The sequence below is a fragment of the Monopterus albus genome, unplaced genomic scaffold (assembly GCF_001952655.1).
Source record: "Monopterus albus unplaced genomic scaffold, M_albus_1.0 scaffold3.1, whole genome shotgun sequence".
NCBI classification, from domain to species: domain Eukaryota; kingdom Metazoa; phylum Chordata; class Actinopteri; order Synbranchiformes; family Synbranchidae; genus Monopterus; species Monopterus albus.
In genome coordinates, this window is record NW_018127883.1 from 1,427,453 (window position 1) to 1,440,419 (window position 12,967).

General features: G+C 38.2%; 2 protein-coding genes across 6 annotated transcripts; one reads left to right on the plus strand and one right to left on the minus strand.

Moving 5' to 3' along the window:
- Positions 1–684: 684 nt before the first annotated feature.
- Positions 685–8,266, minus strand: abraxas2 (abraxas 2, BRISC complex subunit). Of its 2 annotated transcripts, XM_020599256.1 has the most exons (9): positions 8,133–8,266; positions 6,716–6,806; positions 6,002–6,038; positions 4,539–4,605; positions 3,956–4,146; positions 3,258–3,380; positions 2,965–3,049; positions 2,744–2,861; positions 685–2,460 (listed from the first exon to the last, which is right to left on the minus strand). In XM_020599256.1, exons 1-9 carry the CDS (start codon positions 8,202–8,204, stop codon positions 1,901–1,903), a joined length of 1,344 nt encoding a protein of 447 aa, XP_020454912.1. In that variant the 5' UTR covers positions 8,205–8,266; the 3' UTR covers positions 685–1,900. The 2 variants fall into 2 exon arrangements, with proteins under 2 accessions (XP_020454912.1, XP_020454918.1); XM_020599262.1 differs by lacking the exon at positions 8,133–8,266 and having other exon boundaries at positions 4,539–4,588; positions 6,716–6,803.
- eef1akmt2 (EEF1A lysine methyltransferase 2) lies at positions 6,955–12,568 on the plus strand. Of its 4 annotated transcripts, none has more exons than XM_020599284.1 (6): positions 6,955–7,338; positions 8,814–8,879; positions 9,066–9,180; positions 9,598–9,705; positions 11,172–11,388; positions 12,231–12,568. In XM_020599284.1, exons 1-6 carry the CDS (start codon positions 7,316–7,318, stop codon positions 12,326–12,328), a joined length of 627 nt encoding a protein of 208 aa, XP_020454940.1. In that variant the 5' UTR covers positions 6,955–7,315; the 3' UTR covers positions 12,329–12,568. The 4 variants fall into 4 exon arrangements, with proteins under 4 accessions (XP_020454940.1, XP_020454949.1, XP_020454931.1 ...); XM_020599293.1 differs by having other exon boundaries at positions 6,957–7,338; positions 8,814–8,869; XM_020599275.1 differs by lacking the exon at positions 6,955–7,338 and adding an exon at positions 8,233–8,416.
- Positions 12,569–12,967: the final 399 nt, after the last annotated feature.

Genomic DNA, 12,967 nt, shown 5'->3' on the forward strand with positions numbered 1-12,967 from the left:
GTAAAGAAAGCTCAGCTTGTTCATGAGGCAAGGCTTCGACCACCACAAAATGTCTTCATTTCCAAACTCAGTGCCACCTGCTGATCACTATATTAGATGACCACCATGTGCAGTGCAAATGTCTGTCCATGCTGAATATACGTGTCTAGGATTGACCAGTTCATGCAAGGAAGGTGTCCTTCAGCGCCCAATTAATTTACACCTTGTTACTCAGTAAGAAGATGTAAGGGGGCGGAATTTTTAAAAAGTCTTCTGTATGTCAGGCATGCTCATCATGCCAACTTTGTCTTACATTGTATTTGGTCACTGAACAGATTCCCTATAATTCCAGTTTCAAATGGCAAACCACACAAAATCTGCTTTAGGAAGTAGTGAATATTTTTTTTCAGGTAGACAAAACACATCATCATATAAAGGGATGCATAAAAGAAAAACTGGAAGATGATTATTGCAAACAAGTCAGTTATAATGTTCCCTCTCAAGAGAGATCTGCGAATGTGCTTCATGGAAGGAACTGTATACTGAAGCAAGGTCATGATGTTTTCATCACATTATCCAGGTCCATACACACAACACTGACCCAGCCAGGTCAGAATACGAGATCTTCTGTCAACTATGCCAAGACAGGAAGGTGATTGCTCGCTCTCTTTTCCAAAGGTTACAATTCACACACTACAGGGGATATGAGCCTTCTATTATGACTTTAATAGAGAACAAATAAGTGAGAAGTGAGATTGAAGTGGTTATATGATCACGGCCAGCAGTATTAGAGACAACCAGCATGGTTAGCGAAGTGTAAGTAGCAGCCAGGGTTCTATATGAAGAACAGACAGATGTAGTTTTCAGTGGTAGCTCTCTGTGTTGTAGCAGCAGAAAGGAACCTCAATCATCTGGTTAGTAAAGCTACAGTACATTGTCTTTTCCCTGTGAACCCGATACAACACACAAAAGCTGAGCTGAGTTTAGCTCAGGGTGGTCAGAGGACTATTCAAGTGGCACAACATGACAGCATTGGTATAGCACAATAAGAAAGAAATCTTAGATTTGTTAAGTGCAGCAAAGTGAATACAATTTCAGTGTTATCCAAGAACTATTAATTTGTCAATTAAATTAGATTAACTGTTAATCTAAGTATATATAATATATATTTGTTTATAAAGCACTCATTATAGAAATGGCAGAGTAAATTTTGTCTAAAATGTATTGTTCATCATTTAAATATGCAATTGTATGATTAAAGACTGTTTAAACATGGAAAAACAAGTAATAAGCCCTAATTGAAAAGACAGAAACGTGGATGTGCAAGAAATTCTAGTTACATACACTATATATTCATTTTCACATTAAAAAATAAAGAAGTGAACAACCTACTTCATTTAAAAAAACTGTTCAAAGGCCACAGGATAGTTTCACTTTGCTTATCTTAGATGGATTGTTTAAAAGAAGGCAAGAAAAAGCGCAAAAGTGGGTGCCCAGAGTTGGTGATGCAAATGTTAAAAACTAAACAAAACAAAAGAGCAGAGTATGGCCTGTCTTTTAGGGAGCCAGCATGCCAACCAGTTGGCATAAACTGCATATTGTCCACTTCTGATGCTGAAACCAGACACATCCACATTGAAGGACCCAGATATTCCTGAAAAGGAAAAAAGAAAATAGACCACTTTTCCTCAAGCGAGACACACCTGTTAAGCCGGCAGAGCCTACCAAGGTTTCCCCTTAGAATGGAGATCAGACTAAGACAAAAAGAAACACGTACAGCGGGACATCATTTGTGCATGCCTTTCACTTTTAGAACTGGCACTTCTTTTGTCTATATTTGTTCTATCTTTGATTGCTTAAGATGTCCACCCCTCAAGGTGTGCCACTTATTTGTGTCCCTTACACAGGTTGTGGCATGTTTCTATGTGGTCTGTGAGCCACGAGCATGCCCATCAGGACTGAGGGCAGCTGGTCGGCCTTGAGCTAAAACGCTCGCAGAGGCCATTGGCAGATGAGCAGTTTCACTCACTAAGTTCTCATATTCGCTACTGTCCTCGTCTTCATCGTCCTCATCCTCTTCATCATCTTCCTGTCCTGCAGCTTGTCTGTCTAAAGAGTCAGAGCTTGATCCATCACCATTGCCAAGATACGGGGTGCTGGGAGCGGTGACAGGATTAGAGCTGGTGCTGGGGCCCAGACCCAGGCTCATGTTCAGTGGACCAGGGGTGGGGTGTCCTGGAGAGCCCACAGCTTGGGGCCGGGGCAATAGAGCAGCACTGGTAGGTGGGGAAGAAGAAGAGAGCAGAGAGTCATCCTGGGACAAGAGGTCAACATAAGATGGTGGGTTAGGTGAAGTACTGGGCCGCTCTGGAGCAGAGGGTGTGTGGAAAGTTATCCTGGACATAAGGGAAACTTCAGAAGGTTCTTCTGTGTTCTCCTCTGGAGTGGAATGGGAGTTGGCATTTTGGGCATCATGAAGCACTGTGGAAAAGAGTAAAAAAGTGTAACAGATGAAAAGGTCACATTACAGGGTGAATCTTAGCAAAATGTTAGCACAGAGTTTACTGGGTGAATGATGTAATACTTAAAAGAAAAAGCCTGAGGGGAAAGGGAGTAACTCACAAAACTGAAATGCTATGCATGCTTTGCTTAATATTTTTTTTGTTTTTGCTATAAATCTTAAACCAGTTTATGTTTCAGAAATTGAATCCAGCACACAAAAAATATATATATACATTTTACAATATCCATAACATGTACGTACTCCTCTCCTCTTCTGCTGTCTTGCGTTTCCTGAAGGCAATTTGTTGTCTTAGTTTGTTCACATCCTCTTGAAATTTCTCCTTCACACGTTCACTTTGTTCTACCTCCCCGCACACAGCCTACAAACAGTCACAAGTTGAAACCTTTCTTTGGGTCATCTAGTGAACAAACAATTTCACATTTCTGAGGCAAAATCCACCAGTTATTTGTCATCCAACTCACCTGCACTTTATCTTGCAATGCACTGTAGACTTGGAAAATTGTTCGGATATCCTTCATCACACCATCTTTGTCAAAGAATTCAGCCCTGGAAAGATATTTACAAAATAGATATTTGCATGTTATGCGCTCAAGGTGAAGCTGTAGTCAAATGTCAGGTGAGAACAGGTGGCTGCTGCAACTTACATGCATATCAGAGGACACACATGGCTGTTCAAACCCTCTCGGAGCTAAAAATGTGAGTTAGCAGCGACAGGGGTGCAGTGCAAAGAAACTGTTAGGAGGCCAAACCCTACCCATGTTCTTTGATGACCTTGGCGTAGTTGAGTGAGGTGTTGGGCACTGAGGAGACTTTGTATTCCTGTTGGCTTGTATTGCCAAGGTTTGGGATTGTGAGGATGATCCTCTGGTTGTACCTACTGAGAGGAGAGGACCAGTTAGTACTGTTAAAACATGACATACCTTCTCAGACAACCAATACTACACTTATATTATATATATACTTATATTACAAAAAGAGACAAATATCTTGCACTGTTACCGTTTCATCATTTTGTCACTTTATCAAGTGTTGATAATGTATCATTTACATATTTTTTTAATCCAGTAAGAAAATATATTCACTACTATTAACAATCTAAGCATAATTACATACATGTTTAATGGGGAACAATATGCAAAAGAAAGGGTGCACCAGTCTGACTTTTTCTCTTCTGATATCAATGCCTTAACTCAATCTAGAAACAGCTCTTTTCTTTCTCTGATTTGAAATCTGCATAATTTAGTGCATGGAACTCATGAACTGGAATACATGTAAGTAGTGTCAGAAACGTTTTTGATGACACTGGACCTGAGTGTTAATGTAATTGCTTTCACCCAGTCTGTTTAGTGAAGTTATTACTGGCCTATATACAGATCCATTTACAGAAAATACTTGTTGACCAGTCACTAGATATAAGATACTGCGACGGTGTGTGCATTTGCTTATTATTACCTGCGGTTAGGTCTGAAGAGCACATACTCCAGGGCGTGTGTGGAACTGTTGGCGGTGGAGATGAAGCTAAAAAGAAGGAAGACAAGGTCGGGCACACCAAGCAGCTGAGTCAGCTGCTTGTGAATGATCTGTTCCCTGAATGACATCTGCTGCTGTGTGTTCCTCCGGAACCGGTACCAACCGATGACCTTCTACACAACCAAAGAAACAAATGCTTTAAAATTAGTTTAAGACCATCACGTTTCACTAAACCAAACTCCATTTACAATGAAGATGGTACAATTTGCTGTACACTGTTAATAGATGCCAAAACAGTTGAACACGAGACGCTGAAGACCAAATTTTAACTGATATTTTAAGATACACAAGTTTGTGGCACTTACAGTAGTTGGCAGTCACTCATTAGTGTATAATAAAACTTCAATCGAAACAGTAAAAATACAATCATCTCAGCATCTTAATGAATGTGTTTAATGGATTAATTTTCATATAGCTTTGGTTGAATGATAACAGGAGGGCATGACAGACATTTTATAGGACATCAGCCACAGTGTATCCTGAAATTTAAAAAAAAGTCACTCACTTTTCTCCTGTCTTTAAGAATGCTGTTGAGACTTTCTTCATTGACTTTGCCTGCGTAGTCATAAAAGCTGATGAGAAGGGGGGAAACAAGTAAGTTCAAACTGATTCATCATGTTCCTACTCATCTACCTTAGCCTACTTCTACGACCCAATCTTGTCAGATGGGGCCATCTACTGTCCAATGTCAAATTAATTCAGCTAGTGCTAAAACAGATGCAAGTAGCTGAGGTATCCATTTAAACTGTCAATTGTAGTGACCTAAAACTATGATACAAACCTCTCTACACAAAGGTGCTTTTTACTGAGGGAAAAACAACAGTAATACATTTTCATAAATTATATTAAGAACTGGCTCTTTACATACATTAGATTAATACCTCTTGTGAAATGCCATTTCAACCTTTATCTAGTTTTATGTCAGGGCGTCCTAAAATATTTAATTACAGCCAAAACTGGTGTTTGACCATTTTTGTCTCCCTAAAGCAGTGTCTGTTCTACAGTAGTACACATGGTGACATTCAGAATTTATACTGGGAACTTAAATTTTGTGCAGCAGAAAGTTCTGGTACAACTTCACCTACTGTCAAGGTGCACAGACAAGGAAAAACTAACTGGAAAGCAAAAGTCCAACAATGCTTGCAGTGTTTTGAGCAACTGTAATAAAAAGACAAACATATTTAGGCATAAAGCCTTCATCGGGGTCTGTTAAAAGCACCCAACAATGAGTCCTATAAATAATACAAATATCTGGAAAAAAAAACTTTAATTTGGTCTTCATTCAACACGTGGACAACACTGACATTTCCTTGAACTGAAACTGTGAAAAGTGCACATTATAGGCTAAACGGTAAATACATTTCCCAGTTACAAAAAAAAGATTATTTTTGAAAATTGCAAAATGAATAAAACATGATGTATTCAAATTTTTATGCCTGTCCATAAAAACCTCCACCACTTAGGACACAATTATTATGTATATTTAAAAAACTAAATGCTATGCCTTCCAGCTAAACACATGGCCTATCAGTCAATAGGTCAACTAAGTATACACATCCACTTTAATTAGCCTAGAAGTTTGACCACAGATGGGGCACAAACTGAAATCTGATCACTAATTCATTTGCACTGTTTTTGTTGACAGGTTATCAGCAGACAGCTGACTAGATAGTGTTAGCTCCTCATAAGGGGAGAGTCAGCTAACCATCCAACAGGCCCATAAACTGTGGTGGCTCCACATAGAATATAGGCCTGACTATTCCTGTCACAGTTTATGGGAAAAGGTACAAATGCAAATATCAACGTGGAGATTTTAAGAACCGGTATCATGTAAGTCACATTAAAAAAAAAAAAGAAAAAGAAAAAAAGATTAATCAGAAAATAGTTTTTTTTTATCCCGCTCTAACCATGTGCATTGGTATCTGATGATACCAGTAGCTGTTTGAGAATAAAAAGTTCATAACTTACCTAAATAACTGTGCACAAGGATCATGATTATGGATTTCTGTTGGGAATAAATTGTGACATATACTTTACACTGTTATATAGCATTATTTGGGCATAACTCAAATGTAATTCAGAGTAATCCCACAACCTTATGTCATTTACACGGGTACTATTCACTATATTTATGCAGATACCTGAAATTCATGTCCAAAGAAATGACTGTTTTTCCACTTAAGGACATACAAACAGTGAAAGCAGAGGTGTTTCTGTTATGTTGGCTTTTTGTTTCAATTTTCCTAGTTTAAAATCATGTATCAAGTAAATATTACATTTTAAGATGTCATTAACATAAACTCGCACACTTCTGTGACATTGGTAATAGGGCTTTTTCACAGCATACATTTGACATGGTAAAGTAGAAAAAGCACAGATGTTGCTAATGACATTAACGATGGCTCTGTTATAATCAAGTGTCCCATTAAGCATGTCAGTGTGACAATGAGCCTACATGCACAACACCAGGACCCTGAAATTAATGCAGCAGTTAAGCAGAATTAAGTCATCACTTATTGTGTTATTTACACCAGTGCTTTTCCTGCTGTGGCATGTCAAAATGTTCTGTTAAATGTATTAAGTGTCTCTTGAGGCTGCTGTGACAGGCATTAATCAATTGCTTGTCACTTACTGCTTAACATGCTACAAGGTTTCTGTTTGTCTGTTTCAAGGCTTACCTACCTACTATCTGGAGTAATTCTGCACTGCTGATCTGTGTGTCACTGATGCTGACAGTTTCTTCTTGCCTTACTTCCCCTAACAGGAAGCCTTCCTATACAAATACATTGATAAAACTATGGTTAACATGACACAATTAGTCCATTAATCAATTTGACATAAAATTAATCAAAAACAATTTAGCTTTTTTCTGCTTTATACTGATAAAAATGTAATTATATAAAAAATTTCAGGTCATCAGCTTGAGCTCAGGGAAATTTTGACTGGTTAAGAGATTTTACCAAACACTTAATCATTATGCAAAAATAGACAGGTTAACCAATTTTAAAAATCATTAATTGCAGCATTACAGTAATCTAACCTGGGGCATGAAACAGAATAGGCCAGTCACATGCATATGTTTTTCATTTAAAACCTATGTGTATGGCACTGTGCATACAGAGCGACAATATAACACCAAGTATGATAAACACTGGATCATAATCAGGACATTTCGTCATATAACAATTGAGCTTTTTGTTCAGTCAATAAATGACGCCCTTTACTTCACTGAGAAGTGTCTAGCAGCTGGTAAACAATGGTGCTGCCTTGCTCCTTTTGCTTATGTTAGGAATGCAGGCAAACTTGTAAGTATCATTAACGCTAACAGCTATTCACCTGAACAGATCGACTCCTAAAGTCTTGCCAGAAAGAAATGTAAACAGTGCTGACATTAGCTTGGTTTGCTCTACCGCTAGTGTGAAAGGTTCCCCACGATCACAAAACATTTCTCATCCACTGTGTTTCTACAGTGCTAAAGCATATATCAATCACTTTGTTAGACGTTACTGATTTAAATGCAACTAATATTAGCTGCCTTTCGTGGCTACAATCTAGTGTAGCAATGCAAAAAGAACAAAACAAAAGGGATTTGTGAGATCTTGTTTGGAAAATTAATACATTTGCGTCTTGTTTTTAATGACACACTAAACCGCTAACAATCAGGTGGGCTGTAGACATTAGCAGCTCCGACACACGGAAGTCGTTTGACTTGCTGGCTTAGCTTACATGTTAAGAAGCTAACTACTGAGTATTTCCTGGAACTCACACTTTCCCAGTAGCATTTCTCAAAATAATGTAGCAGATTTTCATAGATATTGCTCTTTGTAACTAATGTTATGTCTACACGTGTGTAGCTATAACACATCAGATAACTGAAAACTTATTAATCTTGTCTTTACGTTGCTGTAATTATACAGGCTATTAAATCATACATGCCGGTAAATAGACGGAACCTGCAATAACTAGCCAGCAACAGGAAGATGACACTAGAAAACAACACAAATTAATGACGTTGGGGAACAGTGAGGCACATCGCTGAGCTAAGCATACTTCAGCAGCCACTACATGATCGTCTGTCAACAACATTTTGAATACTTACATGATCTGAGTTGCTGTTAGCGCTGTGATAACACACAGAACTAAAAGTATAACCTGAAATGGATGCCGCCATGATGGAAACATCCCTATCAATCCCATTGCCCCCCGCGGTCGCAGGCACGTTCCTCAAACACAATGTCTTGTGGGAATCGTAGGCTACAGCGTCCTATCCAGCATGGAGGAAGCTACAGAAAGTACACATTGTTGTGAAAATGTCTCGGACTCGGAGGAAGACAAATGCTCAGATACCGATTTTCCACCTTCACAACTCGGAACTAAAGAATTGTAAGTGTTGTGATTATGGCTGTGTGATCTGCCTAGCTTAAGAGGCTATGCCAAAGCTAGGTGATAAAACGTTACCTCTTTCAAAATATGTTATAGGTTTTTCACTGGGAAGCATTATTCATTTAGTCATTGAATTAAATGAATAAGAGCGCAATTTTAACCAAGTTCATGCGTCCAGCAGGAAGTGTTAACAGCAAAACGAAAGTTGAAATTAGCTGTCAGATAAATGGAGCGGAGTTGGAAGATTAGTTGATTTTTCGATTATAATCGAAGGATAGCAAATCATCAATTGTCATATTAGATGTTTTTACACTTCATGATGTCCTGTTGTAACAATATGCCATCTGTCCTAACAGTGCCTATGTAACTAATTGTCAACAACTGTCTTTTTCTGCAGCTGGGAAGATGTATACCAAAAAGAACTTGAGACATTTAAAGACATTGGAGATGTTGGTGAGATATGGTAATCAACATTAGGCTTGCATGGTCATTTCCAGAAGTATACAATTTCAGTGGTTATTGTAGTGGCCCAGACATGATTAATGTCAAGAAAAAAATGTGGTGATTTCTAACAAGAGACCTGTTTATTGCAGTATGTTTAGCAGTGAGCATACTGTAGCTGACGTTTGTGTTTCCATCTTCTTGTAAGGTTTGGTGAGGAAAGCATGAGCCGCATGCTACGATGGATGGACAAGGCTAAGATCCCAGAAAACGCTGCTATTCTGGACATTGGCACAGGAAATGGAGCCTTTTTAGTTGAACTGGTGCGAGCAGATTGAAATAAAATTTGACACTATTATGATTTTAATTTTTTGGGCACTTCATTCAAGTGTGCTTTAAGGGTCAGATAAACACACTTATAACAAATTTTCCATGGATACTGTTTCCATGAACAGTATCCATGGAAAATGTAGATACAGAAAAGCTGCAATCAGTACGCCATCCATTCCATTGTATTGTGGTGATGGCAGAAGTCTTGGCACTCTCAAAACGAAGCTGCATGACTACATAGCACTAGAGGTTACGTAGAAAATGTATTTTTGATATAGATATGTTGAGTCTTTGAATAATTTTAAATGACAGGAAGGTTTGCTGCAAACTACTAAAACTTCTCCCTGACATTTCTATAACAGTTTTTAAATGTTGTTCTTCATTTATTGTGCTTTTTTGTGTGTGTCAAGGCTAGGCATGGATACAGGAATCTGACAGGTATAGATTATTCTCCAGCATCTGTGGAACTGGCCAGAAATGTTCTGCAGGCAGAGGACTTGGCAGATGTCACTGTAAAGGTGGGTTCAGTCTCGTTTGTAATCAGAATTATAGAGTTATAGTTAACTTACACATTCAGCAATCACAGGGACTACATTCTCTTCAAATCCACTATTTACTGTTATAAGAAAGTGACCAATAGTTAAGATAGCATTATGGCAGACTGTATGTTTTTAGATTTTTTTTTTCCACGCTAAAGTGCCCATCAGCACACTGATGTATAAAGTTTACACTTTTATTTGATCACTGGTACACTATATAAACATTTGTAGGGCTAGGTATACAGCATGAATCAGTATTTTCTGCAAACATTAAACTCACTTAAGTGCTTCAGCATAATATTTTAATGCATCTGGTTAATCTGATGCCATGCACAAACCACACATTGATACAAAATGAATCCTTTTCATTTCTAACTGTAAATGATACAAAATAGCTTTCAGCATTGCATGCCAACCTGGGAAGGTTAGAGTAGTCTCCCCTGTTTTTATCATGTGGGTGAGATGGTTTGAAGAAAGCCTTGAATGTAATGGAAATCTGACCATCTGTCAGACAAACCCATCTCAAACCCTAAATGAATCAGCAGGATTTAACACATTTACTAACATGTATGCAAGAAAAACAGGGATATGATGAGTGAGATTTCTGTCTCCTGTGTGCATAATACAATTTCATGTATGTTATATGCTTCACACACATGTGATGGTGTGTGCTTTGCTTGAGAAGGAACCCTGCCATTGAAACCAATATTGACCTAAGCTGGACAGGGGAGCACTGTGTGAGTGTGCATGAGAGAGAGAGAAATGTTATGTTGGCATCTTGTTTATTTCTTCAGTACTGCAGAATAGTGGTGTGAATGTGTTTGTGTGCATATGGAGTCTGGGGGAGTGTAAAGCGTTTAAGTCATATGATTAAAAAAATCTCCCTTGTCAGATCTACCCTTAAACTTTGTGTCTGTGTTGAGCACTGTCTCCATTTACATTAGTCACTGTCTGCTCCTGCTTTGACACTTCCCTTTAATACATTCTTTCACACCATTCAGGTTTTTCCATTTAAAAAAAAAACTGGACTCAGGTCAGTTCCAACATATAGACATTATTGTCCCCAGTGAATCACTGTTGGTCCTCCTCTATAAATCTCACATTTTGTGTCCCAGGGTTAGTGAGTATATGGTTCTTGAACTCACCCCAGAGATCTGGTGTTTCACCCTCTGTCCAGACAAAGAGGTCCTTTCACTGGTGGTATGGTAGGTCAGCAACCTCTGCGGATTTAACTGCTCTCATGTCAGCAGATGGAATTTAGCTTTAAAGTGATCCAGTGAGGTAGAACACATTTCATCTTGGTTAGTACTGAAAGATTTCTCCTACAGGTAACTCTGTAGGTCAACTGACATCTAAAGAGTCAGACTAAACAATAGGCACCATATTGTATGTTTGTACTGGGGCTGTCAGCAGACAAACTCCCTTCTAATTTTTCTTTATCTTAGGAGATGGATTTCTTAAACTGTCAAGGGGAACTAAAGGGCTTTGATATCTGCATTGACAAAGGAACATTTGATGCGATAAGTCTGAACCCAGACAACAGGGAGGAGGGCAAAAAACTCTATGTCCAAGCTCTAAAGGATGCTCTTAAGGACAAAGGATTCTTTGCTATCACTTCCTGTAACTGGACAAAAGAGCAGCTGCTGGACAGGTTCTGTGAAGGTGAGTGGAAACACTGAAATTAATTATTTTTTTATCAGTTCAGTGACGCAAATGAGAAAGTAGTCCCTGGTTTGAAAATAGCTACAAGCTTTACATTTCATTTAATTAAGAAGAATACATTGGAGATATGTTTATAAAGCATTGTAATCCATATAATCTTTATCAATGGCTTTTTGAGCTTTATTAAAATCCATTTTTGACTTTCTGTAGCAAGATGGCAGATTTTTTATTTTATTTAATTTATTTTTTTTTTTAGAAAATGTCTCTAGTCCCCTCTATGTTAAATTCTGGCATTGTATATCCTGTGGTGGATTATTTTAGTAATGTTTGTGTCTTACAAAAGTGGTGAAAAAATTGGCACAGTGGAGAGAAAATTCCTTAAAATCTATTTTAAAAAGGACTGCCAGGTTATAAATGGGTTAAAACATTAGAAAAACATGCATCAGTGTGATTTAGAGTTATCTCTCTGACATATAACATCTGATATCTGGGAGTTTTGTTGCCTGACCCTTGGTCAAAACACAAACACAATTCCTCAGCCTTGGCAGTTACTTGGTAGGTTGTTGAGATGCAGGCAACAACAGCCTTGTCAAGTCAAAATTTCCATTACCCGTCACTGGTCTTAGTGTAGTCACAGTGGCGAGCCTGCAGAGGGCCACAAGGCCATGAAATCACATCTGTCACACTGATAGTCTTTGCTAGACTCAGGAAGCAGCACAGATGGCAGATAGATGGTTCTTCATTCACCCCTATTTAGGCACAGATTCTAGGCATCTGATGTTGTGGGAGTTTGCATGATGTTTATTTCTTAACCTGCACATTTTATCTGTGTTGCCTCACAGGACTTGAGTTTGTACAGGAGTTACCTACACCCAGTTTCCAATTTGGAGGCAAGACAGGCCACAGTGTCACAGCACTGATCTTCAAGCGAGTGCATTGATTCATGATCACAAATGATATTTGTCTTTTCTTTTTTCTGCAGTATTTTTTGTTTGTTTGTTTCTGTGATATGCATAGTATTTGTGTACATTAAGCATTTTCATACAAGAACTGATTATGTTGTTGTTGTTTTTTTTTTTTTTAAGTAGAATTAAACTGGCATATAGTATAATGCAGTGGAGGGGGATGATTTTACATATACACTGTATGAAATGTAATAAATTAGTACAAACAAGGTTGTTTCATTCAATTTCAGTTTTTAAGATTGTTTATATATATATATATATAGTAGCATCAAGAAGCCTTCATGTGTGAATTCTTCACCCTTGTGCACCCACTGACTGTCTGACTGTAATTTTGCTTTCCTGAAGTTATTTGTGGCAAAAAAAAAACAACAAAAAAAAAGTCAGCCAGACAATGATTTTGTCTTTCCTTATCCATAAATCATCTTATAACATCTTGGCAGATTTAGCAGGGACCCCCCATCAAGATCTCCGACCCATAGGTTTGAGAACCACTGTTCTGTCTTATCAGGTAGAGAACTGTATCCATCTTTAATGTCATGTGAAAAATAGCCCCTACATAATTGGCCAAACTGGACACTAGCAGAGCTTGGGGACCTGAGGAGTATAATTGAGGG

Coding starts and splice junctions, on each gene's coding strand:
- abraxas2 (XM_020599256.1), bottom strand. CDS start 8,204: ATGGCGGCATCCATTTCAGGTTATACTTTTAGTTCTGTGTGTTATCAC. Junction 6,807..8,132: donor CTAACAGCAACTCAGATCAT/GTAAGTATTCAA, acceptor GTATTTGTATAG/GAAGGCTTCCTGTTAGGGGA. Junction 2,862..2,964: donor CATTGCAAGATAAAGTGCAG/GTGAGTTGGATG, acceptor GACTGTTTGTAG/GCTGTGTGCGGGGAGGTAGA.
- eef1akmt2 (XM_020599275.1), top strand. CDS start 8,307: ATGGAGGAAGCTACAGAAAGTACACATTGTTGTGAAAATGTCTCGGAC. Junction 8,417..8,813: donor CAACTCGGAACTAAAGAATT/GTAAGTGTTGTG, acceptor CTTTTTCTGCAG/CTGGGAAGATGTATACCAAA. Junction 9,181..9,597: donor GAGCCTTTTTAGTTGAACTG/GTGCGAGCAGAT, acceptor GTGTGTGTCAAG/GCTAGGCATGGATACAGGAA.